General features: G+C 53.3%; 1 protein-coding gene across 1 annotated transcript in view; it reads left to right on the top strand.

Moving 5' to 3' along the window:
• Window positions 1–14,659, top strand: part of LOC140208255 (NACHT, LRR and PYD domains-containing protein 3-like) — a 41,010-nt gene extending 26,351 nt beyond the window's left edge. The window contains exons 7-11 of the mRNA XM_072276804.1: window positions 10,694–12,431; window positions 12,879–12,965; window positions 13,121–13,291; window positions 13,447–13,614; window positions 13,760–14,659. Of these exons, the coding sequence (XP_072132905.1) occupies window positions 10,694–12,431; window positions 12,879–12,965; window positions 13,121–13,291; window positions 13,447–13,614; window positions 13,760–13,847 (2,252 nt within the window). The 3' untranslated portion in view covers window positions 13,848–14,659. The remainder of the gene's footprint in view (window positions 1–10,693; window positions 12,432–12,878; window positions 12,966–13,120; window positions 13,292–13,446; window positions 13,615–13,759) is intronic.
• Window positions 14,660–20,029: the final 5,370 nt, after the last annotated feature.

Genomic DNA, 20,029 nt, shown 5'->3' with positions numbered 1-20,029 from the left:
GACCCCACACACCCCTGCCAGGGTCCTAACACACTGTGAGACCCCACACACCCCTGACAGGGTCCTGACACACTGTGAGACCCACACACCCTGGACAGGGTCCTGACAGCCTGTGAGATCCGACACAGCCCTGAGAGGGCCCTGACACACTGTGAGACCCCACAGGCCCCAGAAGGGTCCTGACACACTGTGAGACCACACACTCCCCTGACAGGGTTCAGAAACGCTGTGAGACCCCACATACCCCAGAAGGGTCCTGACACACTGTGAGACCCACACACCCCTGACAGGGACATGACGCACTGTGAGACGCCACAAACCCCTGACAGGGTCCTGACACACATTGCGATCCCACACCCATCTGTGTCCAGACAACCAGTGAGACCCCACACACACCTGGCAGGGACCTGACACACTGTGAGACCCCACATACCCCTGACAGGGTCCAAGCACTCTGTGAGATCCCCACACCCTTGAAAGGATCTTGACACACGGTGAGACCTGACATACCCCTGACAGTGTCGTGACACACTGTGAGACCCCAAACACACCTGACAGGTTCCTGACAAACTGTGAGACCCCACACACCCGTGACAGGGTCCTGACACACTGTGAGACCCCACACACCCCTGACAGGGTCAGGACAAGCTGTGACGCCCCACACACACCTGACAGGACACTGACACACTGTGAGACTCCACACACACCTGACAGGACACTGACACACTGTGAGACCCCACACACACCTGACAGGACACTGACACACTGTGAGACCCCAGACACCCCTGACAGGGTACAGAAACACTGTGAGACCCCGAACACCCTGACAGGGTCCTGACAAACTGTGATACACATACACCGCTCACAGGGTCCTGGCACACTGTGAGACTCCACACACCCCTGACAATGTCCTGTCACATTGTCAGACCCCACACACTACTGACAGGGTTCTGACACACTGTGAGACCCCCCACACACCTGACAGGGTCCTGACACACTGGAAGACGCCACACAGCCCTGACACGGACCTGACACACTGTGAGACACCACACACCCCTGACAGGACCTGACACACTGTGAGACCGCACACATGCCTGGCAGGCTCTGGAAACGCTGTGAGACCGCACACACCACTGACAGGGCCCTGACACCCTGTGAGACCCCACACATCCCGGACCGGGGCCTGACACACTGTGAGACCCCACACAACCCTGGCAGGGTCCTGACACTCTGTGAGACCCCACACACCACTAGCAGGGACCTGACAAACTGTGAGACCCCACACACACCTGAGAGGACATGACACACTGTGAGACTCGACACACCCCTGACAGGGTCCTGACACACTGTGGACGCCACGCACACCTGACAGGGTCCTGACACACATTGCGATCCCACACACACCAGGCAGGGTCCTGATACAAATTGCGATCCCACACAACCCTAGCAGGTTCCTGACGCACTCTGACACCCCACACACCTTGGATAGGGTCCTGACACACTACGAGACCACACACACCCCTGACAGGGTCCAGACACACATTGCGATCTCACACACATCTGAGAGGGTTCTGACACACTGTGAGACCCCACACACCCCCGACAGGATCCTGACACACTGTGAGACCTCAAACAACCATGACAGAGTCCTGACACACTGTGAGACCCCACACACCACTAAAAGGGACCTGTCACACTGTGAGACCCCACAAACCACTGACAGGGTCCTGACACACTGTGAGACCACACACACCCCTGACAGGGTCCTAACACACTGTGAGACCCCACACACCCCTGCCAGGGTCCTAACACACTGTGAGACCCCACACACCCCTGACAGGGTCCTGACACACTGTGAGACCACACACACCCCTGACAGGATCGTGACACACCACACGACACCACACACACATGAAAGGGTCCTGACACACTGTGAGACCCCACACACCCCTGGAACGGTCCTGACACACTGTGAGACTGCACACACCCCTGACTGGGCCCTGACACACTGTCAGACCCCACACACCTCTGACGGTGACCTGACACACTGTGAGACCCTGCACACACCTGACAGGGTCCGGACACACTGTGGGATCCCACACACTCCTGACATGGTCCTGACACACTGTGAGACCCCACAGGCCCCAAAAGGGTCCTGACACTCTGTGAGACGCCACACACCCCAAAAGGGTCCGGACACACTGTGAGATGCCACACACCCCTGACAGGGTCCTGACACACATTGCGATCCCAGACCCATCTGTGTCCAGACAACCAGTGAGACCCCACACACGCCTGGCAGGGTCCAGGCACACTGTGAGACCCCACACAACCCAGGCAGGGTCCTGACACATTGTGAGACCCCACACACCCCTGACAATGTCCTGTCACACTGTGAGACCCCACAAGCCACTGACAGGGTCCTGACACACTGTGAGACCCCACACACCCCTGACAAGGTCCTGTCACACTGTGAGACCCCACAAACCACTGACAGGGTCCTGACACACTGTGAGACCCCACACACCACTGACAGCGACCTGACACACTGTGAGACGCCACAGACAACTGACAGGGTCCTGACACACTGTGAGACCCCACAAGCCACTGACAGGGTCCTGACACACTGTGAGACCCCACACACCCCTGACAAGGTCCTGTCACACTGTGAGACCCCACAAACCACTGACAGGGTCCTGACACACTGTGAGACCCCACACACCACTGACAGCGACCTGACACACTGTGAGACCCCACATACCCCTGACAGGGTCCTGACACACATTGCGATCCCACACACCTGTAACAGGACACTGACACACTGTGATACCCCACACACCCCTAACAGGACCCTGACACACTATGAGACCCCACACACCCCTGACAGGACACTAACACACTATGAGACCCCACACACCCCTGACAGGGACCTGACACAGTGTGAGACCCCACACACCCCTAACAGGACACTGACACACTATGAGACGCCACACACCCCTAACAGGACACTGACACACTGTGATACCCCACACACCCCTAACAGGACCCTGACACACTGTGAGACCCCACACACCCCTAACAGGACCCTGACACAGTGTGAGACCCAAACAAACCCTTGACAGGTACCAGACACAGTGTGAGACGCCGCACAGCCCTGACAGGGTCGGGACACGCTGTGAGACCGTACACACCCTGGATAGGGTCCTGACACACTGTGAGACCCGAGACACCCCAAAAGGGTCCTGACACACTGTGAGACCCCACACACCCCTGACAGGTTTATGACACAGTGTGAGACGCCACACACTCCTGACAGCGTCCTGGCACACATTGCGATTCCACACACATCTGAGAGTGTTCTGACACACAGTGAGACCCCACACACCCACGACCAGATCCTGACACACTGTGAAACCCCACAAACCACTCACGGTGTCCTGACATGCATTAAGATCCCACACACACCTGAGAGGGTCCAGACACACCGTGAGACCTAACACACCCCTGACAGCGACCTGACCCACTGTGCACGCCACACACACCTGACAGGGTCCTGAAACACTGTGAGACCCCACACACCCTGGATAGGGTCCTGACAGACTGTGAGATCCGACACACCCCTGAGAGGTTCCTAACACACTGAGAGACCCCACAGGCCCCAAAAGGGTCCTGACACACTGTGAGACCACACACACACCTGACAGGGTTCAGAAACGCTGCGAGACCCCACACCTCAGAAGGGTCCTGACACACTGTGAGACCCCACACACACCTGACAGGGACATGACACACTGTGAAACGCGACACACCCCTGACAGGGTCCTGACATACATTGCGATCCCACACACATCTGTGTCCAGACAACCAGTGAGACCCCACACACACCCGGCAGGGTCCAGACACACTGTGAGACCCCACACAACCCAGGCAGGGTCCTGACACACTGTGAGTCCCCACACACACCTGCCCGGCTCCTGACACACTGTGAGATCCCACACACACCTGACAGTGTCTTGACACACTGTGAGACCCCACACAACCCTGACACAGTCCTGATACACTGCGAGACCCCACACACCCCTGACAAGGTCCTGTCACACTGTGAGACCCCACAAACCACTGACAGGGTCCTGACACACTGTGAGACCCCACACACCTCCGATAGGATCGTGACACACCACACGACACCACACACATATGAAAGGGTCCTGACACACTGTGAGACCCCACACACCCCTGGCACGGTCCTGACACACTGTGAGACCCCACACACCCCTGACAGGGCCCTGACACACTGTCAGACCCCACACATCCCTGACAGGGCCCTGACACACTGTCAGACCCCAGACACCTCTGACGGTGACCTGACACACTGTGAGACCCCACACACCCCTGACAGGGTGCTGACACACAGCGAGACCCTACACACCCTGACATGGTCCTGACACACTCTGAGACCCCACAGGCCCCAAAAGGGTCCTTCACATTGTGAGACGGCACACACGCCTGACAGGGTTCAGAAACACTGTGGGACCCCACTCACACCTGAGGGGTCCTGACACACTGTGAGATGCCACACACCCCTGACAGGGTCCTGACACACAGCGACACCCTACACACACATGACAGGGTCCGGACACTCTGTGGGATCCCACACACTCCTGACATGGTCCTGACACACTGTGAGACCCCACAGGCCCCAAAAGGGTCCTGACACATTGTGAGATGGCACACATGCCTGACAGGGTTCAGAAAAACTGTGGGACCCCACTCACACATGAGGGGTCCTGACACACTGTGAGACGCCACACACACCTGACAGGGTCCAGAGACACTGTGAGACCCCACACACCCCTAACAGGGTCCTGACACCCTGTGAGACCCCACACACTATTGACACGGTCCTGACACACTGTGAAACCCCATATACCTCTGACAAGGTCCTGTCATACTGTGAGACCCCACAAACCACTGACAGGGTCCTGACCCACTGTGAGACCACACACACCTCCGATAGGATCGTGACCCACCACACGACACCACACACATATGAAAGGGTCCTGACACTCTGTGAGACCCCACACACCCCTGGCACGGTCCTGACACACTGTGAGACTGCACACACCCCTGACAGGGCCCTGACGCATTGTCAGACCCCACCACCTCTGACGAGGACCTGACACACTGTGAGACCCTACACACCCCTGACAGGGTGCTGACACACAGCGAGACCCAACACACCGCTGACATGGTCCTGACACACTGTGAGACCCCACAGACCCCAAATGTGTTCTGACACATTGTGAGATGGCACACATGCCTGACAGGGTTCAGAGACACTGTGGGACCCCACACACCCCTGACAGCGACCTGACCCACGGTGGACGCCACACACACCTGACAGGGTCCTGATACACATTGCGATCCCACATACCCCTGGCAGGGACGTGACGCACTGTGAGACCCCACACATCCCTGGCACGGTCCTGACACATTGTGAGACCACACACACAACTGACAGACAGGTTCCTGACACACTGTGAGACCCACACACCCTGGATATGGTCCTGACAGACTGTGAGATCCAACACACTCCTGAGAGGGTCCTGATACTCTGTGAGATCCCACGTACCCCTGACAGGGCCCCAACACATTGTCAGACCCCACACACCTCTGACGGGGACCTGACACACTGTGAGATTCCACGCACCCCTCACAGTGTCCGGACACACTGTGGGACCCCACACACTCCTGACATGGTCCTGACACACTGTGAGACCCCACAGGCCCCAAAAGGGTCCTGACACATTGTGAGACGGCACACATGCCTGACAGGGTTCAGAAACACTGTGGGACCCCACTCACCCCAGAGGGGTCCTGACACACTGTGAGACACCACACACGCCAAAAGGGTCCTGACACACTGTGAGACCCCACAGGCCCCAAAAAGGTCCTGACGCACTGTGAGACCACACACACCCCTGACAGGGTTCAGAAACGCTGTGAGGCCCCACACACCCCAGAAGGGACATGACGCACTGTCAGACGCCACACAACCCTGACAGGGTCATGACGCACTGTGAGACGCCACATAACCCTGACAGGGTCCTGACACACTGTGAGACCCCACACACCCCTGGCACGGTCCTGACACACTGTGAGACTGCACGCACCCCTGACAAAGCCCTGACACATTGTCAGACCCCACACACCTCTGACGGGGACCTGACACACAGCGAGACCCTACACACCCCTGACAGGGTGCTGACACACAGCGAGACCCTGCACACCCTGACAGGGTCCGGACACACTGTGAGACCCCACACACTCTTGACATGGTCCTGACACACTGTGAGACCCCACATACCCCGGACAGGGTCCTATAGAAAATAGACAAGAGACATTAGGTGCAGGAGTAGGCCATTCGACCCTTCGAGCCTGAACCGCCATTCACTGTGATCATGGCTGATCATCCACAATCAGAATCCAGTTCCTGCCTTATCCACGTAACCTTTGATTCCACTATCTTTAAGAGCTCTGTCCATCTCTTTCTAAATAGCATCCAGAGACTTTGCCTCCACAGCCTTCCGGTGCAGAGCATTCAATATACCCACCACTCTCTGGGTGAAAAAGTTTTATTCAATTCCATTCTAAATGGCCTGCTCCTTATTCTTAAACTGTGGCCTTTGGTTCTGGACTCACCCATCAGCAGGAACATGTTTCCTGCCTCCAGCATGTCCAATCCCTTAATAATCTTATATGTTTCAATAAGATCCCCTCTCAGCCTTCTAAATTCCAGAGTATACAAGCCCAGTCGCTCCAATCTTTCGACATATGACAGTCCCGCCATCCCGGGAATTAACCTCGTGAACCTACGCTGCACTCCCTCAATAGCAAGAATGTCCTTACTCAAATTTGGAGACCAAAACTGCACACAGTACTCCAGGTGTGGTCTCACCAGGGCCCTGTACAGCTGCAGAAGGACTTCTTTGCTCTAATACTCAATTCCCCTTGTTATGAAGGCCAGCATGCCATTAGCTTTCTTCACTGCCTGCTGTACTTGCATGCTTACTTTCACACTGATGACACTCTGTGAGACCCCACACACCCCTTACAGGACCCTGATACACTGTGAGACCCCACACACCCCTGACAGGACCCTGACACACTGTGAGACCCCACACACCCCTGACAGGACCCTGACACACTGTGAGACCCCACACACCCCTGACAGGGACCTGACACACTGTGAGACCCCACACACCCCTGACAGGGTCCTGACATACTGTGAGACCCCACACACCCCTGACAGGACCCTGACACACTGTGAGACCCCACACACCCCTGACATAGTCCTGACATACTGTGAGACCCCACACACCCCTAAGAGGACCCTGACACACTGTGAGACCCCACACACCCCTGACAGGGTCCTGACATACTGTGAGACCCCACACACCCCTGACAGGGACCTGACACACTGTGAGACCCCACACACCCCTGACATAGTCCTGACATACTGTGAGACCCCACACACCCCTAAGAGGACCCTGACACACTGTGAGACCCCACACACCCCTGACACAGTCCTGACACACTGTGAGACCCCACACACCCCTGACATAGTCCTGACACACTGTGAGACCCCACACACCCCTGACAGGGACCTGACACACTGTGAGACACCACACACCCCTGGCAGCGACCTGACGCACTATGAAACGCCACACACCCCTGACAGGGTCCAGACACACATTGCGATCCCACATACATCTGAGAGGGTTCTGACACACTGTGAGACCCCCCGCAACAGTGTCCTGACCCACTGTGAGACCACCCACACCCACAACCAGATCCAGACACACTGTGAAACCCCACGAACCACGCACAGTATCCAGACACACAGTGAAACCCCACACAACCCTGCCAGGGGCCTGTCACAGTGTGAGACCCCGCACACCACTGACAGGGCCCTGACACCCTGTGAGACCCCACACACACCTGGCAGGGACCTGGCAAACTGTGAGACACCACACACCCCTGACAAATTCCTGACACACTGTGAGACCGCACACACACCTGAGAGGTTCCCGAAAAACTCTCAGAACCCTCTCACAAGACCCTGACAGGGTCTTGACACACTGCGAGACCCCACACACCCCTGACAGCAACCTGACACATTGTGAGACGCCACACACACGTGAGAGGGTCCTGACACAGATTGAGATCCCACACACATCTGAGAGGCTCCTGACACGCTGTGAGACCACCCCTGACAGTTATCTGACACACTGTGAGACCCCACACACCCCTGACAGGCTCAGGAAACGCTGTGAGATGCCACACACGCCTGAGAGGGCCCTGACACACTGTGAGACCTCACACAACCCGACAGGGTCCTGACACAGTGTGAGACCCCACACACTCTGACAGGGTCCTGACACACAGTGAGACCCCACACACTCTGACAGGGTCCTGACACACAGTGAGACCCCACACGCCCCTGACAGGGACCTGACACATTGTGAGACGCCACACACCCCTGACAGGGTCCTGACACACATTGATATCCCACACACTATTCACACAGTCCTGACACTCTGTGAGACCCCACACACACCTGAAAAGGTCCTGACACACTGTGACACCCCACACACCACTGACAGGGACCTGACACACTTTAAGACCACACACACAACTGACAGACAGGGTCCTGACACACTGTGAGACCCCACACACCCCTAACAGGGTCCTAACACTCTGTGAGACCCCACACACTATTGACACGTTCCTGACACACTGTGAGACCACACACACCCCTGACAGGGACCTGACGCACTGTGAGACTCCACACTCACCTCTCAGGGTCCTGACAGACTGTGAGACCACACACACCCTGGATAGCGTCCTGACAGACTGTGAGATGCCACACACCCCTGACAGGGTCCTGACACACATTGCGATCCCACACACATCTGAGAGGGTTCTGACACAGTATGAGACCCCACAAACCACTCTCAGTGTCCTGACACACTGTGAAACCCCACATAACCCTGACAGGGTCCTGGCACACTGTGAGTCCTAACACACCCCCGAGAGGGTGATGACACACTGTGAGACCCCAGACACCCCTAACAAGATCCTGATGCACTGTGAGACGCCACACACCCCTGACAGGGTTCTGACACACTGTGAGACGCCACACGCATGACAGGGTCCGGACACACATTGAAATCCCACACACATCTGAGACGGTCATGATACACTGTGAGACCGCCCCACCCTGCCCGACAGTGTCCAGACAAACTGTGAGACCTCACACACCCCTGGCAGGGTCCAGACACACTGTAAGACCCCACACACCCCTGAGAGGGTCCTGACATACGGTGCGATCCCACACACCCCTGACAGGGCTCAGAAGCACTGTGAGACTCCACACACCCCAAAAGGATCCTGACACACTGTGAGATTCCCCCCCACCCCCAGAAAAGGGTCCCAACACACTGTGAGACCCCCAAACAAATCACTGGGTCCTGACACACAGTGAAACCCCACAAACCCGTGACAGCGTCCTGACAGACTGTGAGAACCCACACACCCCTGGTATGGTTCAAACACGCTGTGAGACCCCACACACAACTGACAGACAGTGTCCTGTCACACTGTGAGACCCCACACACTCCTGACAGGGACCTGACACACTGTGAGACCCCACACACACCTGAAAGGGCTCCTGACGCACTGTGAGACCCGACACACCCCAAAATGGTCCTGACACACTGTGAGATCCAACACACCCCTGACAGTGACCTGACGCACTGTGAGACGCCACACAGCCCTGACAGGGTCCTGACACACATTGCGATCCCATACACACCTGAGAGGGTTCTGACTCACTGTTAGATCCCCCACAACAGCATCCTGACACACTGTGAGACCCCCCACAACCACCACAAGATCCTGACACACTGTGAAACCGCACAAACCACTCACAGTGCCCTGACACACAGTGAAACCCCACACACCCCTGACAGGGTCCTGACACACTGTGAGACCCCACACACCCCAGAGGGGTCCTGACACACTGCGAGACCACACACCCCTGACAGGGGCCTGACACACTCCGAGACCCCACACAACCCTGGCAGGGTCCTGACACACTCTGAGACCCCCCACCCCCGGAAAAGGGTCCTGACACACTGTGAAACTCCGCAAACCAGTAACAGGGTCCTGACACACTGCAAAAACCCAGACCCCGTGACAGCGTCCTGACAGACTGTGAGACCCCACACACCCCTGACAGGGTCCCGACACACGGTGAAACACTGACACACTGTGGGTCCTGACACACTATGATCCCTCAAACAACCCTGAGAGGCTGCTGACACACTCTGAGACCCCACACACCCCTGACAGGCTCTTGACACACTGTGCAACCCCACACACCCCTAACAGTGTCCTGACACACTGTAAGACCCCACACACCCCTGAGAGGGACCTGACATACTGTGAGACCCCACACACCCCTGAGAGGGACCTGAAACACTGTGAGACCCCACAGGCCCCAAAAGGTTCCTGACACACTGTGAGACCCCAATTAATGCAATAGCTTTGAGCTAACTCTTGTGTGCTTAAATACTGAGTTCTGAGTTGAGGCATCTAACAGTTTGTCCACTGTCTGTTCCCATGGAAGATGTTCAACAGAAACACAAGGAGACTCTGCGGACACAAACTGAAACACTGAGAGTGAACACGATCCTGATGAGGGAGAAGGTGAAGGTTTTCCAGCTGGTTGATCGATACGCTGAGCTCACGGTCATTTCTACTGTTCGAGATCGGAGACTGGTGGAACATGAGCTGCTGGCAAGAGGCAGAGACCACGAGGAGTGGAGAGAGAAACATCTCCGCAGAGAGCTGGAGAAACTCCGGACAGATCTGTTGTTCCAGAGCAGCTTTTCCTGGAGTAAATCCAAATCTGGGAGTTCGGCAGCAGTGGCCGGAGTCCCGGGGATCGGGAAAACAACACTGGTACAAAAGATTGTTTATGACTGGGCCACAGGGAAAATATTCCAACAATTCCAGTTTGTCTTCAGTTTCAAATTCCGGGATTTAAACTCCATTAACTGCAGAATAAACCTGAAGGAACTGATTCTGGATCAGTATCCTTACTTTGGGAATATCCTGAGAGAAGTCTGGAAGAACCCAGAGGGATTGCTGTTTATATTTGATGGTTTGGATGAATTCAATGACAAAATTGATTTTGCTGACAATCAGAGAGACACAGAACCTCGGTCCACATGCACAGATCCTGAATTCAAGTGCAAGGTGTCTGACATTGTGTACAGTTTAATCCAGCACAAGCTGCTCCCAGGGTGTTCAGTGCTGGTGACCACACGACCCACCGCCTTACATTTACTGGAAAAGGCGAAGATCAGTGTCTGGGCTGAAATCCTGGGATTTGTTGGTGAGGAACGGAAGGAATATTTCATCAGGCATTTTGAAGATCAGTCGGTGGCAGCAGCTGTTTTCAAACACGTGGAGGAGAACGAGATCCTGTACACCATGAGCTACAACCCCTCCTACTGCTGGATCCTCGCTCTGGCGCTCGGCCCCTTCTTCACACAAAGAGTCAGGGACCCGCAGCGAGTTCCCAAGACCATCACCCAACTGTACTCCTGCTATATTTACAACATCCTGAAAAACCACGGCCGTGAGATTGAGAACCCCCGTGATGTGTTTCTCAGGGTTGGTCAGATGGCCTTCAGAGGAGTGTTCGAGAAGAAGATTGTGTTTACAGATGGAGATTTGATCAACTACAATCTGCAGCCTTCCCAGTTCCTGTCCGGGTTCCTGATGGAGCTTTTGGAGAGAGGGGATTCTGCCCGGAGCGTGGTGTACACATTCCCACACCTCACCATCCAAGAGTTTGTAGCTGCACTCGCACAATTCCTAAATCCACATCCCGGGAATATCCTGAAATTCCTCACTGAAGCCCACAGCACGACAGATGGGCGATTTGAGGTATTTCTCCGTTTTGTTGCTGGTCTCTCCAACCCAATGACAGCTCGGGGTCTGGAGGAGTTTCTGGGTCCATTTCCTCATCAAACAACCTGCCGGGTGATTGACTGGGTGAAGGAGGAGGTTAAACGCCAGAGTGGAAACACGGGGAGTGAAGCTGGTAAAAGGAGCCTCCTGAACACATTGCACTACCTGTTTGAGTCTCAGAATCGTGGACTGGCTCGGGCCGCACTGGGATCTGTGGAAACACTTTCATTCAGTGGAATGACACTGACCCCGATTGACTGCGCGGTCCTGTCTCATGTCATCGGACTCTGTGATACAATAAAACACCTCGACCTGGGGATCTGCCGCATTCAGTGTGAAGGAATCCAGCGGCTGGGACCCGGGCTGCACAAGTGCCGGGAGTTGAGGTAATGTGATTTATCTCTCACTCTGAACTGTGAAACTGTCCCATTGTGTTGTTTCAATGTTAAGGGATTTGGGTAAAACTGTGATAAATACGATTGTGAAGAATTGTGACAAATGCCATCCCCCTTCCTCCTGTGGGATCTCTCTTCCCCATCCCCGTTCCTCCTTCATCCCTGCCCCTCCCGACCCTCTCACGTCAGGAACACGTTTCTAACCATCGAGGAATGGGACAGAATATGTGGAGTTTACAGGGTCACACCGACAGACTAAATTACCGACATTCGGTGAATACCCTGGAGCTGGGCTGTGAGGGACATTGACAGTGATGGGAACTCCGATCAGTGATTTACTGAAGGGTTTAATGTTTCCTGAAATATCCGAGTGAGAGAAATTCCCTCAGACCCACAGTTTGAATCACTTTGTTCATCAATTTGTCTGTTTGTGTTTAGACTGAGTTTTAATAAACTGGGAGATTCAGGAGTGAAACTGGTGTCTGCGGCTCTGAGGAACCCGGAGTGTAAAATACAGACACTGTGGTAAGTAGCAGACTGTGGGAGATTGTGTTTACAGTCACTGGGTGTCTGACACTGAACATTAATGTGATCAGTAATTGTGTTACTGATAAACACTGGGGATTTGTACCGTCTCCTGTCTCTCTGTGTCCTTCACCCTCACTCTCTCTCATCTCCAGGCTGAGGAATGTCGGTCTCACAGACTCTGGTGCCGAGGATCTCGTCTCCGCTCTCAGTACAAAACCATCGGTGACAGAGCTGGACCTGAGTTATAATAAACTGGGAGATTCAGGAGTGAAACTGGTGTCTGTGGCTCTGAGGAACCCGGAGTGTAAAATACAGAAACTGTGGTAAGTACCAGACTGTGGGAGATTGTGTTTACAGTCACTGGGTGTCTGACACTGAACATTAATGTGATCAGTAATTGTGTTACTGATAAACACTGGGGATTTGTACCGTCTCCAGTCTCTCTGTGTCCCTCACCCTCACTCTCTCTCATCTCTAGGCTGAGTGAGGTCGGTGTCACAGATTCTGGTGCCGAGGATCTCGTCTCCGCTCTCAGTACAAACCCATCACTGACGGTGCTGAACCTGGTATCAAATTCGCTGACAGACCGATCTGTCCCCGCTCTCCGCCGCCTCATACTGACCCTCCCGAGTCTGGAGCGGATCCAGTGAGTGTTTGTGTTAATGTTCAATGTGATAAAATATCAGCGGATCCGCGGGTTTTCCGGTGATATTTGTCTGTGAGTGTTGTCCCCTGTTACTGACACTGTTGTGTGATCTGTTTATTTCATCTTTATTTCCCATCTGTTTCAGGCTGGGGGACAATCGGTTCAGTGAGACCGGGAGGAAGGAACTGAGATCTCTGCAGGAACCCAGACCCGGACTGACCGTGTCCGTGTGAACATCTGAATGTGTGAACATCCCCGCCCGCGGGATGCCGACAGTTTAGCCGATTCCCCGCCCTCCCCTTTAACTCCCCGCCCCCTCCCCCCCACCTTCCCATTACCTTTAATGTCCACGCGCCAGGTTTAATTCCCAACCGTTTTTAACGGAACTAGCTTCAGGCTCGCGCTGTGCGTCGATCTTTGCGTGCCCGAGGTGACGTATTTCCGTCTCCTGTCCAGCGGCGCTGCTTCCGCCGGATGTGCGGGTTCGAGACCCCGGGGCATGACACAGACAGGAAGAGCCCGGGGGCCGGTGCTCAGTCTGGGACACCGGTGTCCCGGAGTGGGATTATCCCGGGAGTACGTAATGCTGGCTGGCCTGCTGCGTTCACGGGCAACTTTTACGTTTCATGCCGGGGAATTACACAGACAGGAAGGGCCCGATGATGGCGGGTTTTTTCTGAGACACCGGCGTGGATAACTTCACTCACATCATCTCTGAACTGATTCCACAACCTACGGACTCACTTTCAAATAATTTACAACTCGTGTCAGTATTATTTAATATTTTATTTGCACAAATTTCCCTTCCTTTGCACGTTGCTTGTTGGTTAGTCTTCGTTTTTGTATAGTTTTTCATAAATTCTGCTATATTGATTTATTGTCCTGTAAATGACTGCAATAAAATGAATCTCGGGGTAGTATATGGTGACAAATAAGAACTTTGATAATAAGCAACACGCATCAAAGTTGCTGGCGAACGCAGCAGGCCAGGCAGCACCTGTAGGAAGAGGTACAGTCGAGACCCTTCGTCAGGACTAACTGAGGGAAGAGTGAGTAAGGGATTTGAAAGTTGGAGGGGGAGGGGGAGATCCAAAATGATAGGAGAAGACAGGAGGGGGAGGGATGGAGTCAAGAGCTGGACAGGTGATTGGCAAAAGGGATATGAGACGATCATGGGACAGGAGGTCCAGGGAGAAGGAAAAGGGTGAGGAGGGGGAAACCTAGAGGATGGGCAAGGGGTATAGTCAGAGGGACAGAGGGAGAAAAAAGAGAAATAATAGATAAATATGTCTGGGGCCCTGACTGTCCCATCACACACTCCCGAGGTCAGACACAGCGTGAAGCTCCCTCCATACCGTCTCATCACAGACTCCTGGGGTCAGACACAGCGTGAAGCTCCCTCTGCGCTGTCCCATCACACAATCCCAGCGACTCCCTTGTCCATTCGTTCCCCCCCCATCCCTTCCCACCGATCTCCCTCCTGGCACTTTTCCGTGCAAGCGGAACAAGTGCTACACATGCCCTTACACTTCCTCCCTCACCACCATTCAGGGCCCCAGACAGTCCGTCCAGGTGAGGCGACACTTCACCTGTGAGTCGGCTGGGGTGATATACTGCGTCCGGTGCTCCCAATGTGGCCTTCTATATATTGGCGAGACCCGACGCAGACTGGGAGACCGCTTTGCTGAACACCTACGCTCCGTCTGCCAGAGAAAGTAGGATCTCCCAGTGGCCACACATTTTAATTCCACATCCCATTCCCATTCTGACATGTCTATCCACGGCCTCCTGTACTGTAAAGATGAAGCCACACTCAGGTTGGAGGAACAACACCTTATATTCTGTCTGGGTAGCCTCCAACCTGATGGCATGAACATTGACTTCTCTAACTTCAGTTAATGCCCCGCCTCCCCCTCGTACCCCATCCGTTATTTATTATTTATTATCATTATTATTTTTCCCCTTCTTTCTCTCTTTTTTCTCCCTCTATGCCTCTCACTATAGTGGGTTCACCTCCCCCTTTCTTTCTCCCTAGGCCTCCTGTCCCATGACCCCCCCCTTCTCCATCTCTGTATCCCTTTTGCCAACTAACTGTCCATCTCTTAGCCCCATCCCTCCTCCTCCTGTCGTCTCCTATCACTTCGGATCTCCGCCTCCCCTCCCACTTTCAAATCTCTTACTATCTCTTCTTTCAGTTAGTCCTGACTAGGGGTCTCGGCCCGAAACGTTGACTGTACCTCTTCCTATAGATGCTGCCTGGCCTGCTGCGTGCACCAGCATTTTTGTGTGTGTTCCTTGGTTAATGTGGCCGCCAGGGATGGAGTGAGACACTGACTTACAATGGCCACTGTCGGCCACAGAATCTATGGCGAAGGAACATGCGGTGCCCGTGGATACAATCCCGGGATCGACTGTGTTATTGATTGTAATAACAGTATTTTACTTTGTGTTTTATATAGTCTTGGGTATTGTATATATGTTTTAATTCTAATAATTTTGTCATTGAATAAACTAATGTATATATCTCAGATATTCACATATACACATATACATGTGGGTTTTGGGGAGGAAGGGTGAGGGGTTTGGGAGGAAGAGGAGTGATGGGATGAGGAGTGGACTGATGAGACGGTGACCGTGGCGAAGTCACTGACTCAATAGGGGACGAAAAGGGGCGAAAGTTCCTGTCACAAACTGGTTGCGACGTGGATAATATAGAGACGGGGTGTGGAGGAATGAAACGACAGGAAGGGAGCGGGAGTGATGGGACTGGGAAGGAGGGGAAGTGATGGGACATGGAGAGAGTGGAAGTAACGGGGCGGGGAGCGAGGGAAATGGGACGTGGAGGGAGGGGAAGTGATGGGACGAGGAGCGAGGGAATCTGATGGGATGGGAAGAGAGGGAAGTGACGGGACTGGGAGAGAGGGGTCTGATAGGACAGGGTGGGGAGGAACAGAATGAGGAGTGTGAGGGAGTGATTTATTCAATAGTAGAGGAAAACTGAGAAGTACCCATGGGGAGGAATGTAGCTACGGGAAATGCTTGGCACCGTTACCACCGCACTCCCAACTCCAAAATACCGCCTCGATTTTCCCTCCTCTCCTCAGGTGGCCTGACACGAATCCTTCAGCTTGTCCCGTGGAGCGGAGAACGTGTCTTCACTGAGGCCTGTCAAAGGCAGGAGTGGGGGCGGGCTGGCTGGAGAAGATGGAGGTGAGGTCTGTCGGTGCAGGCTGGTTAGCAGGGGACAGGGTGAGAGGGAGGGATCAGATTGAGGAGGGGAGGGGAGAAAGAAAAGGTGCGGAGAGGAGATGAGATGAGTAAAACCATCATCGCCTCTGCGTCGTCCATTACCCACTCCCTCAGCATCTCTCTCCCTCACTCCCCTCTCTCCCCCCTCTGTCCCCTTTTCCCTCTCCATATCCTCCCCCAGCTCTCTCTTCCACCCTGTCCTCCAGCCCCTCACACCACCCTTTATTTCGTTTCTTCCTCTGTCCCTATCACCCTCCCTACCCCTCCCGCGCTGTTGCTCCCACCCATCTCTTTCTACCCTCTTTTACTCTCCAGGCCCCCAGTCTCTCTACCGTCCCCCACGCCACCTCGCCCCGTCTGTATATCCCCGGTCTCATCCCAAATCTCTCCCTCACCCCGGCTGCTCTCTCATCTACGATTCCTCTCCCTCTCTTCCTGGTCTATCTCCCGTCTCGGTCTCTCCATCTCCCTCACTGGCCTTTCTCCCCGTTTCACTCTCCCCCCCCCCCCCCAGTCGTTCTCTCTCTGCCCTCCCAGATTCTCTCTCTCCCACATTCCCTCTCTCCATTGGTCTCTTTCAAAGTTAAAAGCAAATTTATTATAGAAATGCTTCTATGTCACCGTATACAGCTCTGAGAGTCAGTTTAGAAACATAGAACATAGAAAACCTACAGCACAATACAGGCCCTTCGGCCCACAAAGCTGTGCCGATCATGTCATTTCCTTGCAGGCATCCACAAAAAACAACATAAAATAATAACCACAATAGAATCAATGAAATATATCTGCTGATGGTCATTAGACAGGGCTTTCTTCCTCCAGGGTCCTCCACTCTCTCCTCACCCCCGTCTGTCTGTCCCAGACTCTCAGTCCCTATACAGACTCTCTACCCCAGAGCTCTTTCTCTCCCGTCTGTCTCTCTCGTCTCTCTCTCTCTGCCGTCTCCCTCTCTTTCCACCCATCACCTGAACGGTGACTTTGAGTGTGAGAATTGTGGTGGGGGTAAATGTCTCTCTCTCTCTCTCTCGCTCACACACACACACACACACACACACACACAGTCTGTCTCCGCAGTCCTTTTCTCTCAATCCCAAACCCCAGACTCTGCCACGGAGAGGAGAGAGAGAAGGATTGTTGGAGAGAAAGATTTCAAGGCAGTTGAGAAAAAAGGGAAGGTCAGTCAGACAGGCAGACAAATACAGGAGAGAGACAGAAAAAAAAACAACAGAAAGCAAACCCGAGAGAGAGAGTGAGAGGACAAGTCGGAGAGAGCAATGAGTAAAACCGAGAGAGTGAGAGTTAGAGACAGAGGCACACAGAGAATTCAAGTGAATGAGAGAGAGAGAGAGAGAGAGAGAGAGGGAGAGAGAGACAGAAAGACAGTGAATGTCAGGATCAGTGTCAGTCGGAGACGAGATGTGGACGGAACAGTGACGCGTGACAGGTTCCATTCAGAGCAGCTGAAACTCGCACCGCAGCTCGGGAACAGGAGGAACTGGCGAACGGAGCGAGAATTGGAAACCTCAGACCCTCCCCTTGTGCTTCTCTGTTTACTATGTTTGGGTCAGATAGAATGGAACTTCCCACTCCCCTGTCTGAGTGTGTGTAGCTCTCTCACCATCTTCTCTCCTCTGTCCGCACGCCTCACATCCTCCATCTCCCCCCATCCTCCTCAGCCGTCACCATCCTCACACAGCAGTATGTCACTAAATCTCCAGAAAAGCACAATACAAACCACCATTAGAATAGTCGGGAAGTTCTGAGCAATTGAAAAATGAGTGTGCCCGTCCCTCTGGTTTTATCAGCTTGAGCCCAGAAAAACAAAACAATACATATTGACGTGTATAACATATATATCGCATAATATCTTGGTCTGAGACCGATCTGGAATCTTATAAAGGAAAACAAGGACTGAAATGAGGAATTTTAGAAAACACCATGTACACTCGAACCCACCTACATTAACTCCACCCAGGAAAGATGGATGAACAGAATAAGACATAAATACTTTACACACCAGTCAGATAAAACTTCTAAGGAAATATTTTCATTAACGGAAACATGATTAACCACTCCAACGAGCATATACTATTCTGATAAGAAGTACACGGAACTGAAATTAAATTAAGGCACAAGGATGGAAAATGAAGGAAGTATCACGACAGAAGAAACTGTTAACCAATGGAAGACCATGAACTCCAGACCCGGCAACATCCTTGTAAATTTCCCCAAAACTGTATCATACTACTTCAGCGTGACATCCCATCTCCTGTACTTAACTCCTTGATACATGAAGGCCAATGTGCCCAAAGCTTTCTTTACGACCCTATCTAACTGTGACGCCACCTTCAACAAATTATGGATCTGTATTCCCAGCTCCCCTCGTTCTACCGCACTCCTCAGTGCCCCTCCGTTCAACCTCCCCTGGTTAGTTCTACTGAAGAGTAAAACCTCGCATTTGTCTGCATTAAATTCCATCAGCCATTTTTCAGCTCATTTCTCCAGCCGGTGCGGATCCCGCTGTAAGTCATTATAGCCTTCCTCGCTGTCCACTACACCTCCAATCATGTTCTCATCCGCAAATTTCCAGTAAACCACATTATCATTCAGATGGTTGATATAGACGAGATACAGAAACGTTCCCGGCACTGATCCCTGCGGCACTGTACGAGTCACAGGCCTCCAGTCAGAGATACAACACTCCACCTCCACTCTCTGGATCCAACTACAAAGCCAATGTGTCATCCTGTTTACTACGTCATCGTGAATGACGAGCGACTGAACCTTCGTGACCAACCTCCCACGCGGGAGCTTGTCATCTGGTCACTTACACAGACACAATCACGTGGCAAACTTCATTCACAAAAATCTTGCTTTAAAAGGCAAATTCATAAAAGGTGCCATACATTACTACACATACAATCCGCGTCCTGTTTTAGAGAGAGTCCGACAATAACATGACGACCGACCCATTATTACGGGTAGGGCAATCCATAATACTTGGGGTATCACACCAGGACACCCAGTTGTAAGCAGGAAGTAGAGGTGAGAATACGTGTGGAAGTCAGAGATAGGTATACGAATAACAATAGTAGTAGTAGTAACAATAATAATAATAATAATACTTGATGATCTCCTCACAAATATTGCCCAAGACTGCCGAAGT

Source organism: Mobula birostris, chromosome 13, assembly GCF_030028105.1.
Source record: "Mobula birostris isolate sMobBir1 chromosome 13, sMobBir1.hap1, whole genome shotgun sequence".
Taxonomy (NCBI): domain Eukaryota; kingdom Metazoa; phylum Chordata; class Chondrichthyes; order Myliobatiformes; family Myliobatidae; genus Mobula; species Mobula birostris.
Note: the sequence above shows the minus strand (reverse complement) of the source record. Positions and strands in the feature narration are given on the sequence as shown.